We start from the raw sequence: 26,409 nt of genomic DNA, 5'->3' as shown, positions 1-26,409 counted from the left end.
TAGCATATACAGAAGATTATCTTGTTGGCATCTCTGATTATGATCAGTCCCTATAAACCTCTTACCCCTCCTCATGTTGATGTGAAGTAGAGAGAAAACCTGGAGGAAGAGGACCAATGTTTTAAAAACTATAACTCCAGCAGAAAATTTCTTACCATTTGATAAGAAAATTCTCATGATGCCAAGAAAAACTCCAGTAGTAGCCCATCGCTACCATTTGCTTTTGCTTTCATATTGAAAGTTGTTTCATACATTGCAGAGTAAACATCTAATTTCATTACCAAGTTCAATGCCTTATCAACAGTGCTTTCTGACAGGCAGAGATGATGGGGATATAGAACATAAGGAAATAAAGAGATTCAGAGTCATTCCCATAGAATCTTCTGTTGGTAGTGATGATGGAGATCCTCTCCATGGTGGAGTTCATGTAACTTTCATCCCTTCCTTTGCTATATCTTTTTTTTTTTTTTTTTTTTGAGACAGAGTCCTGCTCTGTCACCCAGGCTGGAGTGTAGTTGTATGATCTCAGATCACTGCAACCTCTCCCTCCTGGGTTCAAGCGACTCTTCTGCCTCAGACTCCCAAGTAGCTGAGATTACACACCTGGTTAATTTTTGCATTTTTAGTAGAGATGGGGTTTCACCATGTTGGCCAGGCTAATATTAAACTCCTGACCTCAGGTGATCTGCCCACCTCAGCCTCCCAAAGTGCTGGGATTACATGCATGAGCCACTGTGTCCAGCCCTTTTGCTCTATCTTAACCACAAATCAATATACTTGGGTTTCATACAATGAAGACATTCAAGTAAAGGTAATATTCACATTTAATACCTTGTCGTTCCCTTTATTTTGATCTCATTTTCTAAAAACGGAAATGAAAAACATGAACAGCAACTAAGAGGCATTATATTATCAGTAACAAAGGAGAAAAAGGCACCTGGTTTAGAATAAGACTGATGTGAATTCACATCCAGCTCAAACTACCAGCTACATGACCATAGATAATGTAATTTAACCTTTCTAAGCCTCTGGTGTCCATTCTGTGAAATGAAGGAGCATAAATGAACACATTACCAGGTACACAAAGAAAGCACTAAATGTATGTTACCAAAGCAAAAAATTATAAATGCTTCAGGATCTTTGTTTTGTTAAAGAAAAAAAGGGATTAATAAAATGGGAACATCTGACTTGTGAAACATCTCTGGTTGATTCCTTGGTCTTCCTTTTCACTGGCCCTAGTCACTCATGTAGATAGATGACTCATATTACTTGTGATTAAAGTGCTTAGAAGACTAGTCAGGGACTAAGAGAAAGCCCTTTTTTAGACCGAGGTATCTGAACCATGATCTTGGGCAATTACAAAATCATCGTACAGATATGTGGATGAACTAGTAGTAAAAGGCAAAAAATAAAAACCATTTAAGCATTTAACATTAAAATACCATTGAAAGTAACTAGATGCTATGAAGAAAAATTATTAAAATAAATGTAATGCAATTTCTGGAAATAACTTATTTATTGAGAGTTTAGATTCATGAAGATGAAAAGCTAATATGAGTTCTAAATTAGAAAATGTATTAGGAGATCAAAAGCTATCATTGTAATCACTACATAACACAATAACATAAAATAGTAGTCCAATGCCAGAATCAACTTAAACTTTCAAAAAACCATCAGGATTATGCCCATACCAAAAATAATACAGAATTGCCATTTTTACATATAAACAGGTTTACTGAAAAATAAAATGTCAAATTTTAGAACTGTGTTACTATCTATTAGAAATTATTCATTTCTAAGGCAGGACCAAGTTTCATTAGCCAATAGCTGCTTTGAAGAATGAAGCTAATTTACATTTAAAATAGGAGCACAGTCTACTCTTTAAAAGCACAATGGTAAACACACCAATTTGACAATTACATTAATATGAATATTTGCATAATCTGTCTTCCACACCTGTTCTTAATTTGAAGCAGCTGCAGGACAAATCATATCACACTAATCTGAATGGGTATCTGGATGTTCCAAAAACTATCCATACATCTAACATTTCAAAGATACTTTATTTCTTAAATGCTTCCTGGTAAAAATTTTTAGAAGCCATATTTAAAATTTCGTTAATATTAATTAGGAATAAGCATAATACCAAATAATGCTATCCCTTACATTTTTGGTAGCCTGTTATTGACATGATAATAATAGATTTTTATATCTAGAGGTTTTTAAGTAACATGTAATATATTTGTATAAAAAAGTTAAAAAGCACAATAAAATATACCTACAAAGCTTCAATAAGGAATATAATCAGAAGATCAATAGCAAATGCATTAATGACAAATAGAATAAAATTCTATAGATCATCTGAAAATGTGTTAGCAGCATATATCATTGTGGTATCTTGTTGATACTTTCCAAAACTGATTCTATTTATGTTAAGCAAATATTTTAAAATTTAATAAGCAGAACCTTACTTTCATCTTTTAGAGGATCCAGCTTGTTTTCATGTGTATTCAAACATACTCAGAGCCATCAAAAGGAAGTCAGTTTATTATTGTTATATATTCTTCTAGTTCATGCACTTAAATTATTCAGCTAGATTCTAGGTGGTGGAATTTAAGATATCCATGTAATCAGTCAACAAAACTGTCTCTCTTTAATCTTCTATTATGAATAGGAAATGAAGTTAGCGATTTCTAAACATTTTATTTATTTCTTGAAAAATGAATGAGAGCACGTACAGTAATGAACTGAAGCAACAAAGAAAGTCAATGTGTTTATTTATGTGCTGTTGAACTCTGAAGTGGTAAACATTAAACGGCTAAATTCTTAGTTCAGTATTTCATTCAGAATTTTATTTTTACAAGAGCTCACATAATATTTAATAATAAAATACTAAACAAAATAATTGAAGCTTACATTTCTAAGACATTTCATACATTATTCAGCAATCCTCAACACATAACAGAAAACTGAGGCTCAGGAGAGTTAAAGAACTTGCCCAAGTGCTCACATTTTGTAACAGGTTAAGACTTGGGCATCCTGACTCCAGCTCTATATCCTTTTCCATAACTCACAGATGTTTGTTTGAATGAAGAGCAGCTATTATGATAAATAATAAATAGGATCAAGGGTTTTTGCTAAAAGAATCTGTCAGTTTTTAAAAATTTCACAGTATCTAAAATATTTCCACACATAGCTTCTAACACAGTAGAGAAATGCTGTTTCCAAAGTGACTACAAAAGAGAACTATTTTCCAGCCGGGCGCGGTAGCTCATGCCTGTAATCCCAGCATTTTGCGAGGCCGAGGCAGGCGGATCACGAGGTCAAGAAATCGAGACCATCCTGGCCAACATAGTGAAATCCTGTCTCTACTAAAATATGAAAATTATTTGGGTGTGGTGGCATATGTCTGAAGTCCCAGCTACTAGGGAGGCTGAGGCAGGAGAATTGCTTGAACCTGGGAGGCAGAGGTTGCAGTGAGTCGAGATTGTGCCACTGCACTCCAGCCTGGCGCCTGGCAACAAAGCGAAACTCTGTCTCAAAAAGAAAGAAAGAACTATTTTCTATTTAGCTAAATGTATTGCAGTCTCTTACCAAGAACACTGGTTACTCTAGGAATATAAAAATAATTTTTATTACTATATAATTCAGGCAATAAAGCTAAGTTATAGAGATTGTTAGAAAAGCAATTTTCACAGTTCTGACCTCTATATAATTATATTTCTAAATATTCCTTATTTTATTTTTCTTCATTAAAAACCTTACATATAATTGAACACATATAAAAGTACTCTAAACAGATAAGCTGGCATGTCATAGGGGTATGTGGAACATAATGGAATGAAAACTATATTTGTATGTAATGAATATGGACATTGTATAATACTCTAACAACAAATTTCACTTTTCCTTTGAGTGGCAGAATATTTTAACATGAATAAATGAGTAATAAAATTCCAACTTTTAAAATAAACTTGCTGCTTCTTGGTTTTGCTGGTAAGGAAAACCTAACTCATTATCAAAGTTAAAATGTTTGGCAAATAACATATAAAAAAGGATATTTTTTTGTAAATGAATGTTACTAAGAAGGCATGCTTTTTTACTGTAATAAATAAAGCATTGAGATGATGAGATTTTAGAGCTTGAGTCACGTCTTCTCAGTTGACAGAAAAAGGCAATGAGGCAATAGAACTGAACAACTGCCCTCCTGAAGGTCACACAGTCAGTAAATGGTAGAGTCAAACCTTGAACCCAATGCCTCTCCCAAAAAGCACAGAGGCTGATCTCTTACCATTAATAAAAAGCATAAAGGGAATACCACCAAGTCATTTATAACATGTTCTTCCTTTTCCATGGCCCTAAAGTAAGCTATACCCTAAACATAAATCTTAAGTTTAAAAAGAGCTGCAAAACATGAAACTATGTTCATTTCTAGCCTGGCATTATGATGCCACATGAATGTACACACAAATTCTCATAACATCAATGTAAAATATGTGTTAACAGTATCAGTGAGAGGTTGAAATTCAGGTAAATTTCAGTTCTTCATACTTTTCTGTATTGCCTGAATTACTTTTGCAAGCACACACTGTTTTGGTAATCATTAGAAATAAGGCTATTTGCAAATAGAACAAAGAATAGTAATTCTAAATATTTGTCATAAACATACTCTTAAATACCTTTGCTGATATGAGGGTTTAGCTTACAAGTATTCTTATTTTTCTAATGTTAAAACAGCACGTATTACTCCAGTCTTAGTCTCAGTAATGAAGAAAAATAAATGTCTGCCACTATTGGCATGATTTTGTTTTAATGTAAAGAAATTATGAAAATACTTTCCTACCCTTTTCTCTCCTTTAAAAAAAATCTGGTAACCCTTTTGTGATACTCTCTCATTTTCCCTCTAATCATCTCTAATCATATTACTTGTTACCTCAGACTTGTTTTCATACTTAAATATTCCTTTTAAATTTTGGAACTCAGACCTAAACAAGTTTTAAAGAATCACAAACAAAGCCCCTGGAGGCACAGAAATGAAGAATAGCTTATTCTGTTCAACTGTAAGTGATGGGTGATTCACTAAACACAAAAAAGAGAAACCCAATTTATTCCACAGAACAGTCTAAAAAGCCATAACTGTCAAGCAGCTTTTTTTTTTAACCTCAAACCATGAGTTTTGTTTAAAATGGCTTAGAAGAATGGTTATTATTCTGAATTTTTATCTAGCCAGATTGTCAACTCCCTGAGGATAGGAACATCTTTGAATCCCCTATGGTACCTGGTGTCTGCCTGGCAAAGTGTCTAACATACTGAGGGCATTTAGTCATGTATCTTTGATGGACTGATTGAGAATATAAATTCTAATACATGGAAATACTGTAAAACAGTTTTGCAAATCATACTGCTGTTTTGTGTTTAGTTTGTGGTTTTCTGCTGGAGCAAGATAACCATTTGTTTCACATAAAGTTCTGTGAATTAGGCTTTTCAATTTATTTCTACATTTCTCCTGAACTCTCTTTTTAGTATATAAATAGCTATTTGTATGCAGTATCAAGCAAAAAGGTAGGAAAAAAGATTTATTAGACACCTCTGCTTTAGTTTAGCAGTATTGGAAATTATTGTATGGGGATGCCCAATTACCTTACCATATCAATCACTTACATAATTATTTCTAATTTGGATCTCAAGAAATACTCCTTTTTACCAATTATTTGTAGAGCAGGTGTTTCTTTTAAAGCAATTTGCATTAGCATGATATTGTAAATTAATGCTATTTTGACTCTTTAGTGATGGCAAGATACATTTTAGCATTGAGTAATCCATGTATCAGTATTCCATCAAGAACTTTACAATTATGCACATTGCTTCCAAAAGTTCTGATGTCCTAAAGGACCCAGAAATCACTAGAATGTATCCAAGAATCTCATGCACTATATGTATATGTATTTCTCTACTTCATTGAATAACTTCAATATTCTAGTATTTAACAAAGGAGTTGAAAAAATGGGGCTTGAAGACCAGAATAAACAGTGGGCTGATTTTTCTTTGTTTTTAGCTTGTGCAATGAAAGAAAGAAAGAGAGAGAGAGAGAGAGAGGTGGGAGAGAGGGAGATAATATCTGCTTCAAAAGAAAGATGTGTTCTCAATGTACAACATATTTCCCACTCCTCATCACCTTGCACCCAGTCTTCCATATACCTGCCTGGTATTAGGATTTGAACTTACTGGCCTAATGAGACACAAAATGCCTTACTGCAAATGAATTATTAAAAATAAAATTAGAAGGAACCACATATAAGAAAAATTGATAAAAACAGGTAGACAAACCTTTAATAACAGTTTTGCTACAGAGAATAAAAATGATGTGGTTATTGGCCTATTTGTTTTCTACATGTACAATCTATTTCTCTAAAGAAAGGTTTATTATACTATTTTCTTCCAATGGCACAAATTCCACAAACCACAAGTTTAAAGAAGATGGACTAAGTTCATTTTTATTTCATCCTGGATAATTACTGGAAAACATGCAAGACCTATTATGAGACATGTGATTAATAAAAATCATTATACATTTATAGTATCTCAGGGCCAAACAAATGACTAATTCTTATTCTCGTGGTGCCCTGGATGAAGTGATAACAAACATGTCCAAGAACAACCCTGTTTTGATTTGGCAGAGTCACATATGGCATAGGGACCTCACATTCTTCCTCCACCCTACCTAATGGGGCAGCCTTCGATAAGACGGTAGTCTTCACAGAATAAAACATTTCTGCCTTTCTTCTCCTCCTGCTACTTCCCCAAACCAAGAATTCCCAAGAACATGATTCATTTATTTCAAATATACCCTGAAAAGGGTAGAGGAAAAAAGAGACCTTGTAATCAGATAGAACTGAAGCTTGACCCTAGGTACTTAGAAAATGTACTAAAACTTTCTGGCTCAGATTCTTCCTAAGTAATATATGGACAGTACCTATCAATTCTGGGGCTTATGTGGGAACAAATGAATGATAACTGGGGCAAAGTACCTGGAGCCTAGAACACAGTAGTATGTGTCAGTGGAAGTCTGGGGTAAGGAAAATCAAGGTTTCCTTGGACTTTCTTCCAGGTACCCCCAAAAGTATTAATTTTTGCATTATAGCTGCTTATAATAATTGCTGCAGGAAATGCAGATGATTTATGGATCATGCCTTATTTTCACTGCAGCTGGGAGAAATGTTAAGACTTTCTGAAGTTTTCCAGTGATACCAGAATTTAATATGTCATAGCTAAACAAATTTAACATTTTTCTACTCTGAACTTGTTTAAAATTCATCTTCTATAATTTTTTTCTCCACCCTTCAAGAAACATTTGCTTCTTTACTTTCAAAATATGCAAATTTTTCATTTAGTTAAACTATCCAGTGTTTGTTCCACTACTTACATATGTTCCGTCAGAGTCCCTCATCTGCACTACCAGCATTCAGTAGTAACTTCCTGGAGGGAAAGAATCATCTTTGCACAGTTTACTTTTTATTGTGCTTTACCTAGTGCTGAGTATATACTGAGTCTTTAATAACATTTTAAGCATAAATAAAAATATTACAACTGAAAACACTAAAACGCACTGAACATTAATACACAGGTTGTATATTTCTAAATTTTCCTACAAGGAAGAAAAAACAACAAAGTTTCTTTCACTAAGGTATTTCAAGTCATAACATCTCTTTTTACATATCCCTAGGGTCCCATAGGTCAATACTAATATATTTGGTAAACTGTTTGTGGCAGAAACTGGTAGATATTCGTCCCAAAATTCATCCTTTCTCTACCAAAAGTGTCCCAACTTTGTTCAATGTGACAAAGTGCCTGACTAAACATGATCAGCTTCACAGACTCAGCTCAAGTGATGGGTGTTCGTATGATGCTGTTCAGGATGGTGAAATTGAAATAGAAGTCACTGTTTGAGGCTTCTGAGAAAGCTTGTTATTATAGGGGCAGCTTCAGCTGCTCTGCACCTGTTTTTATTTTGTCCTTTCTGTTTTGTCTTTTCCTTCTTTTTGTTTGAAACATAAGCATAATGCCTGAGGAGGGAGAGTTATCCTGTGGCCATGAAGACAAATGCTACATAGGGGCAAAACAGGAAGCTAAAAGAAACCTTGTTCATATGTCGCTCTTGAGCAGCTGTACCAGTCAGCTCTGAACTACTTGTCTATGGAGTTCACGTTTCATGACAAAAATAAATCTGTAATCCTGAATAGAGCAGTTGATAAACTTCATAGTAAATTTAGATAATATTTTAGTGGAAACATACATAATTTATGTGGCTAAGGCAATAGATATAATTAACTCATAAAAATTATATACCAATAAATCACATAGAAAGTATAGTTTTTTGATATTTGAGAAATCCTCACACCTTACTTGTAATCATGTATATTTCTAATATCTTTTTCTCAAGCAGATTTCTTACTCTGCTTCCCTAGTAAAAGTACCAGTGACACTTAGTGACATTAGAAACATAATCAGTATAGAGCAATGAAGGAGTATGCTTTGCTCAGAGAATAAGTAGGAAGTAAGGAACTTATTGTAAGCAAACTTTGTGAGTATCAAATTCATAAAACAGAAGACAGTATCAAAGAAGAAAATATTCAAATAAAGTTAAAAAAGAATCAATTGTTATTGCTAAATAAGTGCATTATATGTTATCTACCCAAGAAAAAGAATCATTAGAAGTATTATTTCAAAAGACCCTGCCTAACTGAAGCAGACAAAGTAATAACATGAGAGAGCCGGGAAATATGACCTGAGTCATGTCTTCTAAAGATATTCATATCTGCTTATAAGTTTCTTCTACAAAAAGACAGATAACCTGATAAATATCATACTTTAATATTTTTTCATCAGTTTAATGAAAGTGATACTGTAGTCTTATAGGACAAAGTAGGAACAATATAGTTTACAGAATCCAACTCAATTTGGCAAGAATTTTATTTAGCATCTACCATGTGTCAAACACTATGGTAGGAAGTGAGGTTATAAACATGAATAAAATGCAATCTCTGACATTCAAGGATTTAGAGTCTGAGATTGAGCTAGAGAAGCAATCAGATAACTGTAATAAAAAATGGTATAATCTATCTTTGTAATTAGCATATTTGGGATAAAATAAAATGCAATTCTGGAAATTCACTTGTGTGAGGAGGGATTTTTTTTCCTTTTGATGCATCAGAGAAGACTCTAGAGATCAGGGGCCTCGAAGTATGTATAGGAGTTTGCCATTCAGATAAGGGGTGTTAGAATGACCTTCTAAACAGATGGAGAAACAGGAAAAAAGACAAGTAGGCATAGAAGTTTGTATAGTTAACGATGCCCTGCAAAGTGCCTGGAATATAAAAAACAACCTATTCATTTGTGAATGAATGAATAAAGGAACAAATAAATAGTAAGTTCAGAGATCAGTAAGGATTAAGTGATGGTAGTAATATGTCAGGTGTATGATGATGCACAGCACCAGTCTATGAAAAGCCTTTTGTGACATGATCAGGTTGAAGAACAGGGCAATTTTTACATCATTAGGGCAGAGAAATATGGGATCATAAGGGCTTAATGGCTGAAGACTACAGAATGGGGTCAGGAAATGCTGATGAAAACATTGGACTGGGTAAGGAAAAACAAATAACTTCACTTTGGAACATGCTGATCTAGGTTGAGATGCCCCAGTAAGTAAGTGAAAAAACACATCTGGAACCTAAAGGAAAAGAGGGGCTTGATAGAGTTATATACAAACATTGGTCTGTAGACTCAACAAATTTATGGAAAATCTATGATGGGCCAGACAGTAGAAATGTGAAGATGAATAAGGCACAGTCTTAGCCCTCAAGAAGCTTATGGTAATTATAATTTAGTGTGATACCTACAAGAATAGATGCATTAATAAGACATATAAGTAATATACCGAAGAGAATCATTAATTCCACATGCTATGTATGCTGGTGAGGATGGGAGGATATCAAAGGAGACTTCACAGAGTAGTTGACACACAATTGAAATTTAAAAGATGCAAAAAAGATTTCTAGATGAAAAGGTGAAGAAAGGAATATTGAGAAAAAAAGAAGGGAAGGCCAGTTGCATGGAGACATGAACCAAAGTTTGAGTAACTGTAAGAGGTTTGATATTGCATATTACATAACATGTAAAAACAGGGTAGCGGACAATGAGATGAGAGTGCCAGAGCCATTGCAGGAGACAACTATCTAAATACAATCAAATTGCCGTAAGGTTTTTAATACCAAAGGGAAGCCCACTGGCCATAGCAGATATACACTGAAGACTTTAGGATGTAGGTAGTATTTTAAAAAATTAAAGATAAGAAGGGAATGAGTTTATTACTGAAGATTTTACTTAAGAAATCATGATAGTAAAAATAAAATTCTGACAATATTGTTGGAAATGATCCTGGAAAGGCTGATCAGAGAGAGACATCTCAAGAAACCCATTCAGAGTCCTTTTTAAGTTAGTTCATATTTAGAGAATAAATATATAAACAAAAGTTAGTGCTGGGCTGAGACTCAGTGGCTGTTGAATCTAGGAAGCGAAGTGTAACTAGTTCAGCCTTTTCATTGCAAGGGTTGGACAAGTGAATTGCGGAGAGGGAAAATCATATAGTATAGTAATATAATTTGGGGTTAACTGCTTTCTTTTTCCAGGAGAGAATAGTCCAGGGTTCCAATATACTACTCTATAGACCAGCTGTTCTAGAATCTCCTGAAGAGTTTTAAATATCCTGATTTCCAAATATACCATCCCCTCATCCTCAATTTTAATTCAGTAGTTTGAGACAGACCCAAGATCTTCATTTTTATAAGACTTGCAAGTAATTTTTTAGACTTGAAAATGAATGGTATAAATGTCCTCTAAGATTCTGTAGGGGAGTGGTGATAGTTATTGATTAAGGAAAATAAACTCTCCTGAAATAAAGGAAAACTTCATATAATGGCCATGATTTTGAAAAACTATAGTTTTAATTACACCAGTTAACATGTTTTAAATGCTTGGTTCTATGGGAAGAAGGTAGAATGTAAAGAGAATAATTTTGTTTTTAATGTTTGTTTGCTTTTACAGAGATATTCTATCAAAGAATTTGCTACAGTCTTTCTGCGAGACAACAGATTTCTTCATGTCAGCATGTCATAATGTTCAATGTGTTCCTTGGTTTGTCACTTCGGAATGTGCAGTAGCACTAGCAGTAGAGGATGTCAAGGTGGCAGCTTTTACAGCAATGCAAGTGTTAGCATTAAAATTGTAAGGATTACACACTATGCAAAGGAATTTTCTTTATATTTTGTGTTATCAAAATGCTTAACTATTAGGTACTAAAGGTTCTATGTCTATTCTGATAAAACTGTAAAAATGGGCATAATCAAATGACAAAACTTAAAAAAAATACTTTTAGCCACAGCTTGATGTGATTTAAGACCTTTAACTGAATTTAGACACACTCTCTAACTCTGGGAAATAAAATCCCTGAACCACTAGGAAACAATGAATGGCCATTATAGTCTCTAGTCATCTACTCAGTATTTGTGAGAGGTCTATTCATACTCAAGACACAGCCTTCCCTATTTTCTTAAAAAACATGCTAGAGGCTGGGTGTAGTGGCTCATGCCTGCAATCCTGACACTTGGGAGGCTGAGGCAGGAAAATCACTCGAGGCCAGGATTTAGAACCCAGCCTGGGCAACATAGTGAGACCTCATTTCTATAAAGAAAAAGAAAAAGAAAATAAAGAAGAAGAAAAAAACATGCTAGGCAACTTTTACTCTGAAGGAAGATTTCCCTGTAATTTATTGATGTCAGTGGAGACTTACAATTAAGGAGGAGAAAAATTTTAAGGCAGGAACTTCTCTCAAGTCTTCAATAAAATAACAAGGAAAGTAGGGTGTACTTGTTTGTTCACTTTGGGTTTTCCTCATAGAAGCTACATGGCAAGATTTGGTAGAATAGAGTCTTACAATTCACAAATGTTATGGATTTGTCTGGTTATTTGCATATGATCTCTAAGTCTCTAGAAATTGCACCTGTGCAATTCTGCAAGCCGTGAAACAATAAAGTAGCTAAAAAGTTGATCTAGTCTTTAGATTGTTGACTTCGCACACACATAACCTAAATTCCTAAACTCTCGTGGATTTTTCTATCACTAATGTAGCTTTGCCGTTATCTCACCTCACTAATGTAGGAGAACTTAGGTTGTAAAAAAAAAAAAGTTTCTTTTTAAAAATTTAAAATTAATCACAGGGCAAATTTTATTGAACATTTAAAGTTGTGAACTTGTATTATACTTTGCATAAGACAGTTTTAGGTTGGTTCAAAATAAGGATAGTATAAAAGAAAGTGTGTACAAACCTAATCAAAATTTTGAAATGGAAATTTTTGAAATGTATTTATTTTCATGAAGATCTGTGGATATATACTTTGTGAATATCAAGGATCTACTATAATTCTACTATAATTAGTTCTCATGAGTGGTTTCTATCTCACCTAATCAGAGAATATAATTTTCATTTTGAAAAATCCACTATACTATAGTAATTTATTAGCATTTATCACATGCCTTTGGGAAAAGGAACTTGGTGACCAAACATAATTTAACTTACAATAATGTTAGATTTTTGTTACGAGCTTATATGATTTTCATATTAAGGTAGGATGACTTAAATATTTTGAAAGAACAGGCTGGGTATGGTTGCTCATCCCTGTAATCCCAGGTATTTGGGAGGCTGAGGCGAGCAGATCACTTGAGGTCAGGAGTTTGAGACTAGCATGGCCAACATGGTGAAGCCTATTTCTACTAAAAGTACGAAACTTAGCTGGATGTAGTGGCACATCCCTGTAATCCCAGCTACTCAGGAGGCCGAGGCAGGAGAATCTCTTGAACCCAGGAGACAGAGGTTGCACTGAGTGAAGATTTTACCATTGTACCCCAACCTGGGTGACAGAATGAGATTCTGCCTCAAAAAAAAAAAAAAAAATCGAAAGAATAATTTATTCCACATTTGTTTCATCTTTCCAAATGCTGTGCTTCCAAATTCAGCAGTACTAAAATAATCATAATCAGCACAATCTTAGATGTTCTTAGAAGAACTATTTAATATAACTATCCCAAGCACTTCTAGTTTAAATTTTCATTTTGTATTAGGTTTTCTGAAAAAGCAGACCAAAAGATTAAGGAACAATAAAACCACTCTGATGATAATTTTTTAAAAAGCCACTATAAACGCCATAACAGAATATTTCTAGCACCATAAAGAAAAAAATAAAGGCCTTAGGGTTCCAGGTTCTTCTAAGTAGCTGAGATATTCAAGAGAAGTGCTTTCCTATTGAAACCACAACTTAAATAGCACAAACTATTCTTGGGTAAGACAAGAATTAAATATTAGGTACTGGATTGTAAGAATGTGCACAGTTTTATTCATTAGTAAAATGATATGCTAGAATATATTTTAGGTTCACGATAGAATTAAGTAGTTACAAATTATTTAGAGTCTCTATTTTCTTATGGGACCAAAGAGGCAGCAATAAAGTAAAATAGACAAGATTAAATGATGATAGAAGAAAGTAAAATAATAAAGGAGAAAAGAAAGCAGTAGAAAAGGTGAAGGTAGCAGAAACATTTTAAGAAAACCAATATAAATGTGGACGGCAGGTTGATGGAAATACATGAATAGAATCCACAGAGGAAACACAATCTTAAATGTAAGTAAATTTCAAAATAATTTCACTTTTTGTCTTTAATCATGTACTGACACTGCTCTTCACTTTGTCATTCAATTTAGCTTGTATAACACTTCCAAACATCTTAAGATAAAATTCACAGCCTAAGTCTTAAATCCTATAGAGACCTCCCATAACAATATTAATGTTCTATTTCTTTCTTGTTCTCACTTTAGTTAAGGTAGAGAAGTCAAGGGAATATATACTTAAAATCCTAATGGATTACAGAAAGAAGCAAGTGCTTGGGTAGCTAAGAAAGAAGAAAATTTGACCTCCTAGAAAGCAATGTTCCACCATATTTAATTTATGGAAATTCAGCATTATATATGCAACATACATTTTTTTACACTGCAATCTGAGAAGCAAAAGTACATTTTTTAATTCTCTATTTTCTATTTAACATCCATGTAACGTATGATTTTTCTCCATTCATTATTGTTCACATTAGTACTGCAGATCCTAAGAGTAACTGATGAATGATGAAGAATGAAGAGGATTTAAAATGATCAGTGTTGCAATTCAACTAGACAGTGTTTATGTGAAAATGTTATCCTTCCTGTGGACATTGCTTGATATGGCTGACAAACCTTAACTTTTATAAACTCTCCCTTTTCTTGACCTTGCTTAATAAATCCAATGCTAATTTGATTGCTCTAGGCCCCTCTTGTCTTTCTGCATTTTCTTCTTACTCTAAAAAAATAAGAATGTTACTGAGCTCTTCTTTGCAAATTACCTTTTTAGGAAATCTCCTCTACTCCCATGGATTAATCTATTACTTCTGTGTTGTTCCACAAATATTTCTCTTTAGTCTTTATCCCTCTGTCAAGTTATCTTTCAAATTTGCTAAAAGCTAGCTATTTCTACTTCCTTTTCTTGCCATCTCCTCAAACTCAACATGTCTAAAGCTTAAGTCTTCATTATGCCTACCTAAAGAGTTTTTAAAAGAGTATCTTGATTTCAGGTTTTTCAGAACTCCCTTCCGTGAAAATATCATCCAATTGTACCATTGCTATCTTCACAGACTACTGCTTTGATAATTTCACTTCCTTCTCAAAAAACTTTAATAGCCCTTACTACCTAATCCATAAAATACTGTCTTCTTAGCTTGACATTTTAAGCTGTATACAATCATTGATGTGTAGTTCTAGCCCCCAACCCATTCATTATTCCATTAGTATGATATCTCTATGCTGATGAGAATGAACTATTTACTCTTGCCTAACCAGATCTCAGAATTTCCTAAGTCTACATCTTTAATGACATCTTTAAAAAATTCTCCATCAAAAATTCCTTTATCTACCCAACAATTCCTTTACTTTAAGCCCAACATACATGCTACCTTCTCTACAAAGTCCTCCCTGATCACTTGTAGCCTGAATTGATAATTCTTTTTTAACTGCTTATTGCTCTTGTTGTTTTTCCCATTTCTACAGCACATCCACCATGGCCAGTAAGTGTATTTATTTGTGCACAACTGTGAATATCTCCTCAACTAAGTCATAAGTCCCTGAGGATATTACACATGATAAATAATCACTCAATTTATACTGAATGAATTTTTTTCCCTTCTCCAAACTTTCTCCTCTGCTCCACTGAGCACCATTTCCTCCTCAGTTTCAACAAATTTATTTATTGAGCTTCCTCCTCATTCACTTTCAAGAAATTTATTTATTGAGCTCTATTATTCATCAAGCACTGTACTAGGTACTAGAGATTAGTAGGGAATTCATGATTCATTTGTCATATAACTTACAGTTTAATAGAGAAGATAAACATTAAAATATAAGTTTATGCGTGGAGAGTGTGAAGTATATATGTGGTGGGAGCCTATAGCAGGGGAAAACACTCTAGTATGCCTTAAAACACATGGTTACAACATGGGCATATTGCATATAATTGAAATAGCTGGGAACAGTAAAAAGTTATGGCCAAACACCACAATATGGAATATATATTGGCTGGGCGTGGGGGCTCACGCCTGTAATCCAGCACTTTAAGAGGCTGAGGTGGGTAGGTCATAAGGTCAAGAGATCGAGACCACCCTGGCCAACATGATGAAACCATGTCTCTACTAAAAATATAAAAATTAGCCAGGCATGGTGGTGCCTGCCTGCAATCCCAGCTACTCTGGAGGCCAAGGCCAGAGGATCGCTTGAACCTGGGAGGCAGAGGTTGCAGTGAGCTGAGATCGTACCACTGCACTCTAGTCTGATGACAGAGTGAGACTCTGTCTCAAAAAAAAAAAAAAATATATATATATATATTTTATATATATATATATATAATATATAGCATATATATATATATATATCATAACCAAGGATTAAATACCAATTTCCTGGAGGCTAGCATAATAGTAATTATTAACTCCTTATCCAAGGATTTATGCTATTTTTTTTTTTTTTGAGACAGAGTCTCTGTTGCTCAGGCTGGAGTGCAGTGGCGCAATATCAGCTCACTGCAGCCACCACCTCCCGGTTTCAAGCAATTCTCCTGCCTCAGCCTTCTGAGTAGCTGGGACTACTAAAGGTGTGTGCCACCACCCTGGTTAATTTTTTGTATTTTTAGTAGAGATGAGGTTTCACCGTGTTAGTCAGGATGGTCTCAATCTCCTGATTTTGTGATCTATCCTCTTCGGCCTCCTAAAGTGCTAGGATTACAGGTGTGAGTCACTGGGCCCAGCCCTAAGTAATTTATATAATATTCTTTTTGGTCTTCACAGCAATCTTGCAAGGTGGGTATCTTTACTGTCATTTCAGAGATGAGGAAACAGTCTCCAAAGAGATCAAGTTATTCTATCCAAAGTCTTAATAATGGCAAAGGCAGGCTTCAGATCTAAAACACATAGTTCTATCTTCTACATGCCATGAGTAGATCATATGGTAAGTTTTCCACACTAGCATGCTCAGTAGTAATGAGCTCAATGTCCCAGACCCTCCTCCACAGGGTGTCAGCCTTGAGCAGCTGGCCATGTATAGAAACATCACCATAGTTTAACAAAAATTTTATTCTATAATATTCTCTTAAATTTGCCTATTTCATGTTGTCTTTTAAGAAATGTTCTTCACTGGAATGGGAAAATAAGAGCCACACAATACATAGTCTGTTCTTGCAAATAGTATTTGAATTAATTTTTTTATGATCAAGAAATAATATACTAGACTTCCTGCTCATTTTTCAATACACAGAAAATATACATAGTAAAGAATATCTTTAAAAACTTCATTCTAAATTTCTTGCATCACAATAGATGGCTCTATTTAAACCTATATCTCAATTTTTCTGGCAATGCTGCTTTTATTTGGAACAAAATGTGGCTTAGCTTCTCTCTACTTCTTATACATTATATTTAAGGGTAATATTGAAAAAGAAATATTCAATTTCATTATCACTACACATAAATAAAATTTTACCATTTCCTAAAAGACACTTTGTAATATCTAATTCTATATCCCATATAAGTTAGTACTTTCCTCCAGAATATTTTATAAATTATAAACTTTAATACCTATTCTTGACTTTTTTTTTAATATAGAATATAGAATGTCAGTATTGCTAATTAGTTTACTATAGAATTTCTGGTTTTGTCAACTTTTGTTATTTGTAACAATTTGGAATGAAATATCAGGGTAAAATAAAAATAATGTTAAGTTGCATTATATTACAACATATTTCAATGTAGATTATTGAAGTAAATACATTGGTTAAATAATTTTTATGTAGCTTACATTTCTCATAAAGGCAATTTATAATATTTCTCAAAGCATTAAACAAAACAAAGCTTCCTCAGATATACAGAATTATATTTGCACAGTGGTTTCCATGCATTTGGGATTTAATTCTTTGTTTCCAAGGCACTATTTCTGGATGTGGCATGTTAATAAACAAATGCTTTGTAACAAAAACCAAACAAGCAAAAACATAACCCTTACTTCATTAGTAAATATTCAACAAGATACACCTAATCCTAAATAATTAAGATGCCTCTCATTTCAAAACAAAAACAAAATAAATATTTAACCATAAAATTTAAAATCTTGTTCATCAGTTAGCCCACTGTCTTCATTCTAAAGATGTTAAGTAAATACCTCAAACTTATGTAACTATCTGTGGCAGAGTCAGAATAAGGCCCCCAAGTTTAATTTACTTTTGCTTTTTATTATTCCATTCCTGAACTTCTTAAGAAAGAATTATAAAAATTTTAGAATTCAATCACCTATTAGAAAGGAGAACTTTATATTATATATTAACCTACAATGAAGGAAGTGATTACAATGCTAAAAACTAATATTCATCTAAGATAGCAAAGCAATGTCATTTACCTTAAATTTACGTCTCTGCTCTGCACAGCTGTTGAAGAACCACAAGTCTGTCTCATGGCTGTAAATGTAACAAGAACAATAATGCGACCAACTTTCATATCTAAACTAAATTAAGTAGATTTGTCATAGGCTAGAAAATTGAAAATGTATTTTACAAAATTTAAAAAAAATTTACAGATTATGGAAGTGTGCATGTGGGCATTTGTGTATGTGTGTGTGTTTGTGTATGTGTATGTGTAGTGTGGTGTGGTGTGTAACTTACTCTTTCTAAATTGAAAATAAGTTTCATGAAATTGAAAAAACTAAGCGTTATTCTTTTTGGTTAACTTTCCTCATTATGGAGCACTATGACTATATTAAGACTAGGAAGTTCTGGGAGTAGATTTAAATAAAACAAATTTAAGTAAGAAGTTGTCTTTGGCTGTTATTGTTAGGATATTTTTCTGGGATACATAGTAAGAAAGTAAAGCAGAAACATCTGGTAATGCTTAAGTTAATATTGGCTCCCATTTGCATCACAATCTTTATATATTATTCATCAATATACCATCAATCAGTGTACCTACTGATTGCACCTATTCAATTGATGTTTCATGTAATGAGTAGAATACATAAACATATTTCAAATACATATATTCAGATATCCATACATGAAAGTGAAATCACTACTACAATTGGCACTCAAGCTTGTCAGATGTGATGTTTTGTCTTTCCATTTTGCATTAGACATGCTAATATCTATGCCATCTGTAGCACAAAATTCTGAACAAATGTAAATGAAAAAATAATAGTAGATAAATACTGGTCTACGAAAAATAGACTCTGTACCATGTCACACTTCAAATCTGGCCACGACTTCATAACATAGAAAATAAACTCAGGTGAATGTTAATGAGCAACTGATATTGTTCTTGTGACTTAAGCCATCAAAACAGGTTTTTAATTATGTATTTTCTTTCAAACTTGATAAAAACTAAACTTTAAAATAAAAATATAAAGTGTCTCTCTTAATTCTCTAAAGATGTTATGCCTGATATATTAAGAAACATCATAATCTATTAATATCAAACCCTTGCCTTGCAAGTAGAGATTTTGAAGTATTTTTAATTACCCTTTGAAAATGTAAAAATAATACACTAACTCTAATATGAAAGTTTGGTTAAACACTTGATTAAGTAGAAAAATCTCTAAATTTTGAGAGAATTATATAAGAAAACATTTAAAATGTTAATTTCATATTAAATTATTGAAAATTTTAATGAAAACATTCTCTCCTTTTTAAAACATAAGTGGCATATAATGCAAATCATGCTAAATAATATCTGAAGATACAAGGATAAGCATTACCTAATATTCCTGTTTGACAACAGATGTGTAAGCTAGTATAAAATGCTGTTAAGCTTTTATTAGATTTTTAATACAATCCCAGCATGTCTCCAGTTGCTAAACTTATCAAGTCCTATGGAATACTTAAAAAGAAGGGTCACATTATATTAACTGCAGTGTATATTTTGGTGAACAAATAAGTCTCATTCATTATTTCTAAATTCTCATTCATAAAAACCAACTTCTCATTCCTATGGTATTTTGGCATGAGATCCCATTAAAATTACAAAATAATACTGAAATGCTAGTTTTACAGCCTAAACAATGGAGATAAATTCAGATTAATATGCATCACAAAATGAAAAACAAGTGACACAGTGAAAGTCTTTGTAGTCATGGTCAGCAACTGCAATCGTTAAAAGGTATTTAAATAGTTTTAATCATCCTTTTATGCTAAAATAACAAAACTGGAGACTTGTGCTCAAAATTTTACTTATGCATTGAGAAACAAACAACAATTTCTTATTTTAGAGCCATTAATATTCCCACATTCTATTGTGGGTATTTTGTAAGAAAAAAGTATGTATATTTTAGCCCAAGTATCAAATCTTGCCTTTCAATGCAACAACAACAACAAGGAAAAAAAATAGGAAAACTGAAGCAAGGCCATTCTTTCCAGAGATACCCTGGTAACCAGCAATATAGAAATTTCTACTGGACTTAGCTTTGGAGAGGAAGGAGCAACTGTAACTTCCTCTATTTTGTCAAGAAATATGGTAAAATAGAATTAGAATAATAATAGTGTTTTTTAGATATTCAAAACAGTAACTTCATTCCTACATTTTGCTTATGTTGCCAACATCTAATTCTCCTTTTCTATTCCAACAGGAAAGCAAAATTCCCGCTCTGAAGCCATAGTGAGGATAAACATTTCATTTGCTATCTTCTGTGACTTCTATGTAAATTTTTCTGTCATGTAAATGCATGAAGAGACTCTCATGGAATCAAATAACTCCATGGAAGTACTATACCTAACTCCCATTACAAATTGGGGAAGGATAGGATGGTGAGCAAAGTGACACAGAATTATTCATTAGTTAAAACAAAAATATGTGAAATTGCTTTTAAAAGAAAAAAAATTTGGAAAGAATCTTAAAATTCAGGCTGATTAAATAAAACTTTCCTTTCCAGTCATGGCAGACATCTGTACTCTGTTGAAACATCCCTTATCCCCAAGTCCCTCTTCTTCTCACCCACCCTCCACAAATGACTTTGTTCCCAGGAAAATCTATTCTTATATGAAATTTGTTTAGGGATAATACATTTTATCCAGTTTTGAGGTAAGAACTAATTTTGGGATTGTATAGATCAGCAGTTTATAATTCTCTCATACAAACTAAGCTTCAGAAGGACATCATGTAAGATTAACATCTGTGAATACACCTGAAAATAAAAGCAGACATCTGGGCCATAAAAAATTGTTTTTTGTTCAAATAAAGCAACAAGAGATGTTAAAAAACTAAACTAAATTTGCCTTATTAGACATGTACATAACACATGATTCAGAAAAAAGCATTACTTATCTTTCAATAGAGCTGGTAAACACTTTGAGAGATGTTTTATGTAATTCCAGAATTTATCTTCCAAACAGTCAAAAATTATACCTTAAAAATGTCCCCCCCCGAAAATGTCCTATAGATTTTGATTAAGAAGATTATATAAAACAAGGGTAATATTATATAACAAAAGTTACTTTAAAAGACATACATACTATCAGTTTCACAGGACAAACATAGTGAGTAAGGACAACAAACTCCAGAATGTGTTTTTATAACTGTAGCAACAGCAATAACTCCTTGGCAAACTCAAACAGTTTTTTTGGCAATCCTCGAGGTTTTCTGCATTTCTCACTTGGATACAACTACAGAAGGGTTGCCTAGGACTTCTTTGTTTCCTTCCATACCATTTGACTATAACTTTGCTTTTAAGAAAAAAATTTCACATTTTAACCTATGTATGAATAAAATCCCACAAGGGAGTTTAATGCAAAATTCTCTATGCCTATGTACAGCAAATATGGTTCCTAAATACTTTTTCAAGGAGTTACCTTGGAAACTTTTGAAAACTATGCCAATAGAAAATTATTTTTTTCTCTTTTCAGAAGATAAAATGAATCCTCTTTATGAATTAAAATTACCTAATATGCAAATGTAATAATTTCCTGTATATATACAACTGGGTCTGCACATTTGTTATCGTCATGAACTTCTTTTAAAATAAGACCCTAAGGACAGGAGTGCTTTACTAACCTGCAGTGGTCTCTGTTTATCACTGCTCTTAGGAGATTTCAATCCACTTGTTTGCTGCTGTAAAAGAAGTTGTCTTGCTGCTTGGAGAGCCTAGAAGTAAAAAGGAAACCATATCTAAATATTTTGTTGAAAGTTAACTTATCAATTATCTCTTGGTTAATAGTAAAAGACTTCAATGTACAAGAACCCCCATATTCCTTTCTAGAGAGAATCATTATTGACAAAAAAAATTGCCAAACACACATATGTAACTTTACTCAAAATCACAGAGAAACATGCGATTCTGCAGGAAATAAATTTAATTTGTTTAAAGTGCTTAAAGAGGATAAAAATCATAAACTGCATCAATAACCTCATTTCCACAAGGAACTTGTATTTGAGTGTTCAACTGAAATGCCCACTCCCTTTTAAATTATCATTCAATTTGCATTTTCATATTACAATTTTGAGGCAAAAGCAGTAGACTTCAAGTGTTACCGGAAGCTGTAATTAAATTTGACAAATCAACATCAGATTATCTTGAAAGTGAATTAATAAGGATTTTCACTAAAGATTAAAAACACTTTTTTTGTACTTACAATTCAAGGGGAAACCTCTCCTTTGACAAAATAAAGTGCAGTTTTAATGCCAAATAAAATTGAGTGGTTTTCATTTGCATTCTTAGCAAAATCAGAGAACAAAGAAATTACCACTCAACCAATCAGGTTTGTTTCTATGTGTGACAGAATACCAATCAAAATAGAAGATGTTTTCATTTATTTTTATGTTTTCTTTCCCACTTAGGAAAGTAAAACTTAACATAAGAAATTAATGTAAGTGTTTAATTTACTGGAGGAGGAACAATTCAGTAAATGTACTATATAAACTTAACATATAAAAGCTAGTGCCATAGAACAAAGTGCATAGTAAATTCTAAAGGTAAGAGTATAAACTAATTAAAAAAACTTTTAAGAGCCTCTTAAGAAATTCATTTATTCTCCCAATAACTAAGTTCAATGAACACTAATGATGAAATTTTTCAACACATAAAAGTAAACTAAATCATTGGCCTACTATGTTATTTACTACTTTTGAATACAAGATAAATTTTTCACAATGGGAAAACATTATTAGATTAATATTCTTGTATAATACTTAAGAATTTCAGCTGATAAAAGTACAATTTTGATTGTAATCAATGATCTGGTTTTTAAGAGAGTTTCTAGTATCCATGACAACAGTTGCTTTGACAAGATGTGCATATGGCATTACACTGCCAGCTGGTGTGAACAATGTTTGAACTACTGCATTGAGATGCTGAGCAAACAGAAAAAGTTGCCACGTCTTAACCCTCAGGGAAGGCAGTCATCCCCTGATCAATTATGAAAAGACAGAGAGGGCTGCTACAGTCTGGCTCCAAGCAAGTTTTCTGAGAAGGCAGGCAGACATAGAAACCAAAGTAAACAAACTGAATGCACTAGCACCATCTCCTAACAACACAGATTTGTCTTCCCATAGCAGGATCTGGCATAGTTTGTAAAGCACACTTTTTACAGTTAGAGACACACTCACTCACAATAATCATCTTTGTGGTTATTTTTTAAACTTTTCAAGTAATTGCAAATTAACCTAAATATATCTAAGGATGGCACATTCCAGCGAACTCAGGTAATTTAAGAGATCAGTTTGAAAAAACAAATTCCATAATTACTTTATTATCACAAGACTGACTGTTTGAAAATTTTCATTCAATATTCTAAATAATATATCTTTCCTTTTAATTGTAACATAAAGTAACTACAAATGATGTTTTTCCAAATGGAAATTACTATAGATGTCCTAGGCTGTGTCTCTGAAATTCTCAAAATATAAAATGCATTTGATTATTTTTCCAGTTGATGCCAAAATCTGCAAATTTTGTCTAATGGTTTTCATGTATTTTTTTTTCCTTTTTGAGTTGATTAGTTTATTTTGTATATCTGTTGCCTTAATTTACATTAAATTATATAGTTATCTATTACTCTTAAAAAATACTAGTGAACACAGTTTAGGATCTTAGAATCATGGATGACAAAGATTAATCTTGAAAATCATCTAATCTGAGCTCCTCATTCTAGCAAATGAGAAAAGTGAAACCTAGAATAGCCAATTGTTTTGTTTGAGATCACAAAGCAATTTATGAATGCTTTGTTCAAGGTCTCCCGGCTTCCAGGCCTGAGTGCATTCCAGTGTGCCATATTGTCTCTGTTCCATCAGAGGAATCATTAGTAGGCAATGAGTAAGATTATAGTAAAGAAGATATATGACGTTATAATGAATTATTCTTCAGCAGTAAAGAGCATATCCATTTTTCAGACTTTACAAGGGAAACAACAATACAATCTTTTTGTTTTAAATCTGAAAATGAATAGAACAACTATCACAGAACATATATTATTTTTATAACCACTGCCCCCAATATTCTTAACTTGAATTTCACTATATATTAATACTTCTATGATTCCTCATAGAACGCTACACTTTTGTAACATCCTGATTATCTGACCAATTATTAGTATAGAATTGCAAAATTCTAGAGCTGGACAAGGCCTTAGAAACGCCTAGCCCAACTTTCTCATTTTGTAAACAAGTAACTGGAGAATCAGTACTAGGATAAGTTGACTGAAGCCACAAAGCAGTAGAGCCTGGTCAAAAACTCTGGCTCTTCTCTCCAAAGCTTAAGGCCCCATCCATTTTATTGCCCTGCATTATATTCATTCAACGCAACCCAAGTAATCAATGGAATATGTCAATGCTATGTAATGTCTGTAGAAAAACACTAGAAAATTAAATATATTAGAATTTTTGCTCATCAAAGTATCTCCAATCAAAGGCATACACCTATACTGTTAATAAAGGAGTAGTAATAGTAATGAAACATCAGAAGATAGCCGGCTAAAACATGCTTCTACTTTTAAAGTATTTTGATTTTCATATGTATTTATAATTATCTCCAAAATAGCTGAGGATCATCTTTTAATACAAACTCTTATGAAAAATAACTTCTTGCCTATTTCAACATTCTTTTGGTAGAATAGAAATTGCTACAGTAAACATAGGAGACAGGAGAACAAAAAATAATTCCAGGAGATGAGGAATGATTTAAAACTTATAAGCAGAAATCTCTGGCAGTTTGCATTCTCACTGCATGCATCATATGACATTTTTATTTCCAGTATTCTGGATAACACTTTAGGACTGAATTTCAATAAACAATTGCTCAGAGACATTTAGTTCATCTTTGCAATTTACTATTATAGCTACTCAAGAAATGAAAGATTATTAGCTAAAACACTCCCATCAATATAAAGTGTTAAGTGTCAAATGATATAAAATATTAATCTAAAAATCACTTGCCACTTCGTCAATACAAACAAAAGATTAATCCAAGGCCATTCATAAAGTTCTCTGAGCCATCTTGTCATTTATATGGTCACCCTCCCCCGAAAAATATTAATTTAGAACAAAGGCAAAAGTTGTTTACAAAATTTCCTTTCATAATATCTGAGTCTCATTCCAATGTATCAGAAACAAGAAAGAGATTTGAAGGCAGCCAAACCATATCTGGTTTCCAAAACCACATTTGTTTTTAATTAGGGGTGCAAGTTACTTAATGAAGTTATCTAATTTTAGGAAAGCTAAAGAAAATTAAGATAAGACTTCTTAAAATTTGCAATCAGGTTAAATAAAAAATTTGAAAAAAGAAATAATCTTTATAAGACACTATAGGTAAACATTTTGTTAGGCTGCAGAGATGTGAGAATGCACATTTTTCATAATTGAGTGCATTTTGCTCATTGTAAACATCATTCCTGTTACTGTAAAATTTTAACTATTTTTTGTAAGAAAAGCAAAGTTGAAGCATACTTCTTCACTAGTAGTAATTTTGTGCTAGTTATGAACTTCACAAAATAATTCTAATGAGTAGATCATGGTGATAATTAACTAAGGATGAAAATGCTTTTTTACCAGTCAGATAAATACTTTTTTCTCCTGAAGAACACTGAAAACTTTCAAGAAACATAAAATTATTTGAGAATAGTTTAGAAATACCCAGTAAAACCAAAAACATTGAGTATGCTAAGGTTTATAAATAACTTTTTTTTTCAAATTAAATATATGTATATTTGGGGAAAAAACAGACATCAGTCATATCTCTCCCCATAAAAATAGGAATGCTTAACCTATCAGCCTGTTGCATTTGAGACATTAAAATGAAAAATGACATCTACGCCCATTAATATCTTCAATGTATAAACAGCACAGCGTGACACATTCTTGAGAGCTGAAGGCTACAAAATCTCTCTGAAACATAAATAACAAAGCACTCAGAAGCATATTTGATGTTGATATTCATCTCTGAGAAAAACACTGTTGCCTAGGCTTCTTATGAAAATAGATGCAGCCCAAATGGATCTCCTGTAATTGGTTTCAGATAGCGAGGTCAGAAGAAATATGATACAAGAAACGATTATGTGGAACAGGCGAAACAAGAATGTTTACACAGTCACTCCCTAGTTATACTGACGAGGGGTGTATACTTGCAGATAACCAGAACCAAAAAAAAATTACCAGCAGGACATCCAGATTTTTGCTCCTCATATTCATATAGTTTACCCATTAACACATTATGTCTTCAGCATGTTACTTTGGACACGAAACATAAAATAAGTTTTCAAACAG

General features: G+C 32.9%; 1 protein-coding gene across 50 annotated transcripts in view; it reads right to left on the bottom strand.

The window, feature by feature from the left end:
* Positions 1–26,409, bottom strand: part of FOXP2 (forkhead box P2) — a 593,473-nt gene that overhangs the window by 140,457 nt on the left and 426,607 nt on the right. For 38 of the 50 annotated variants that reach the window (XM_078343237.1, XM_078343234.1, XM_054237452.2 and 35 more), the window contains one exon: positions 21,709–21,798. Coding sequence is in view for 32 of the 50 variants with exons in the window: in XM_054237452.2 (XP_054093427.1) it covers positions 21,709–21,798 (90 nt within the window). In the remaining 18 variants the exon portion in view is untranslated. Of the gene's footprint in view, positions 1–18,073; positions 18,132–21,708; positions 21,799–26,409 lie in introns of all 50 variants that reach the window. The other 12 variants (XM_078343230.1, XM_078343232.1, XM_078343240.1 and 9 more) reach the window with 1 other exon arrangement.

The sequence above is a fragment of the Callithrix jacchus genome, chromosome 11, assembly GCF_049354715.1.
Source record: "Callithrix jacchus isolate 240 chromosome 11, calJac240_pri, whole genome shotgun sequence".
Lineage (NCBI taxonomy): Eukaryota > Metazoa > Chordata > Mammalia > Primates > Cebidae > Callithrix > Callithrix jacchus.
This window is presented reverse-complemented; position numbering and strand designations above follow the sequence as displayed.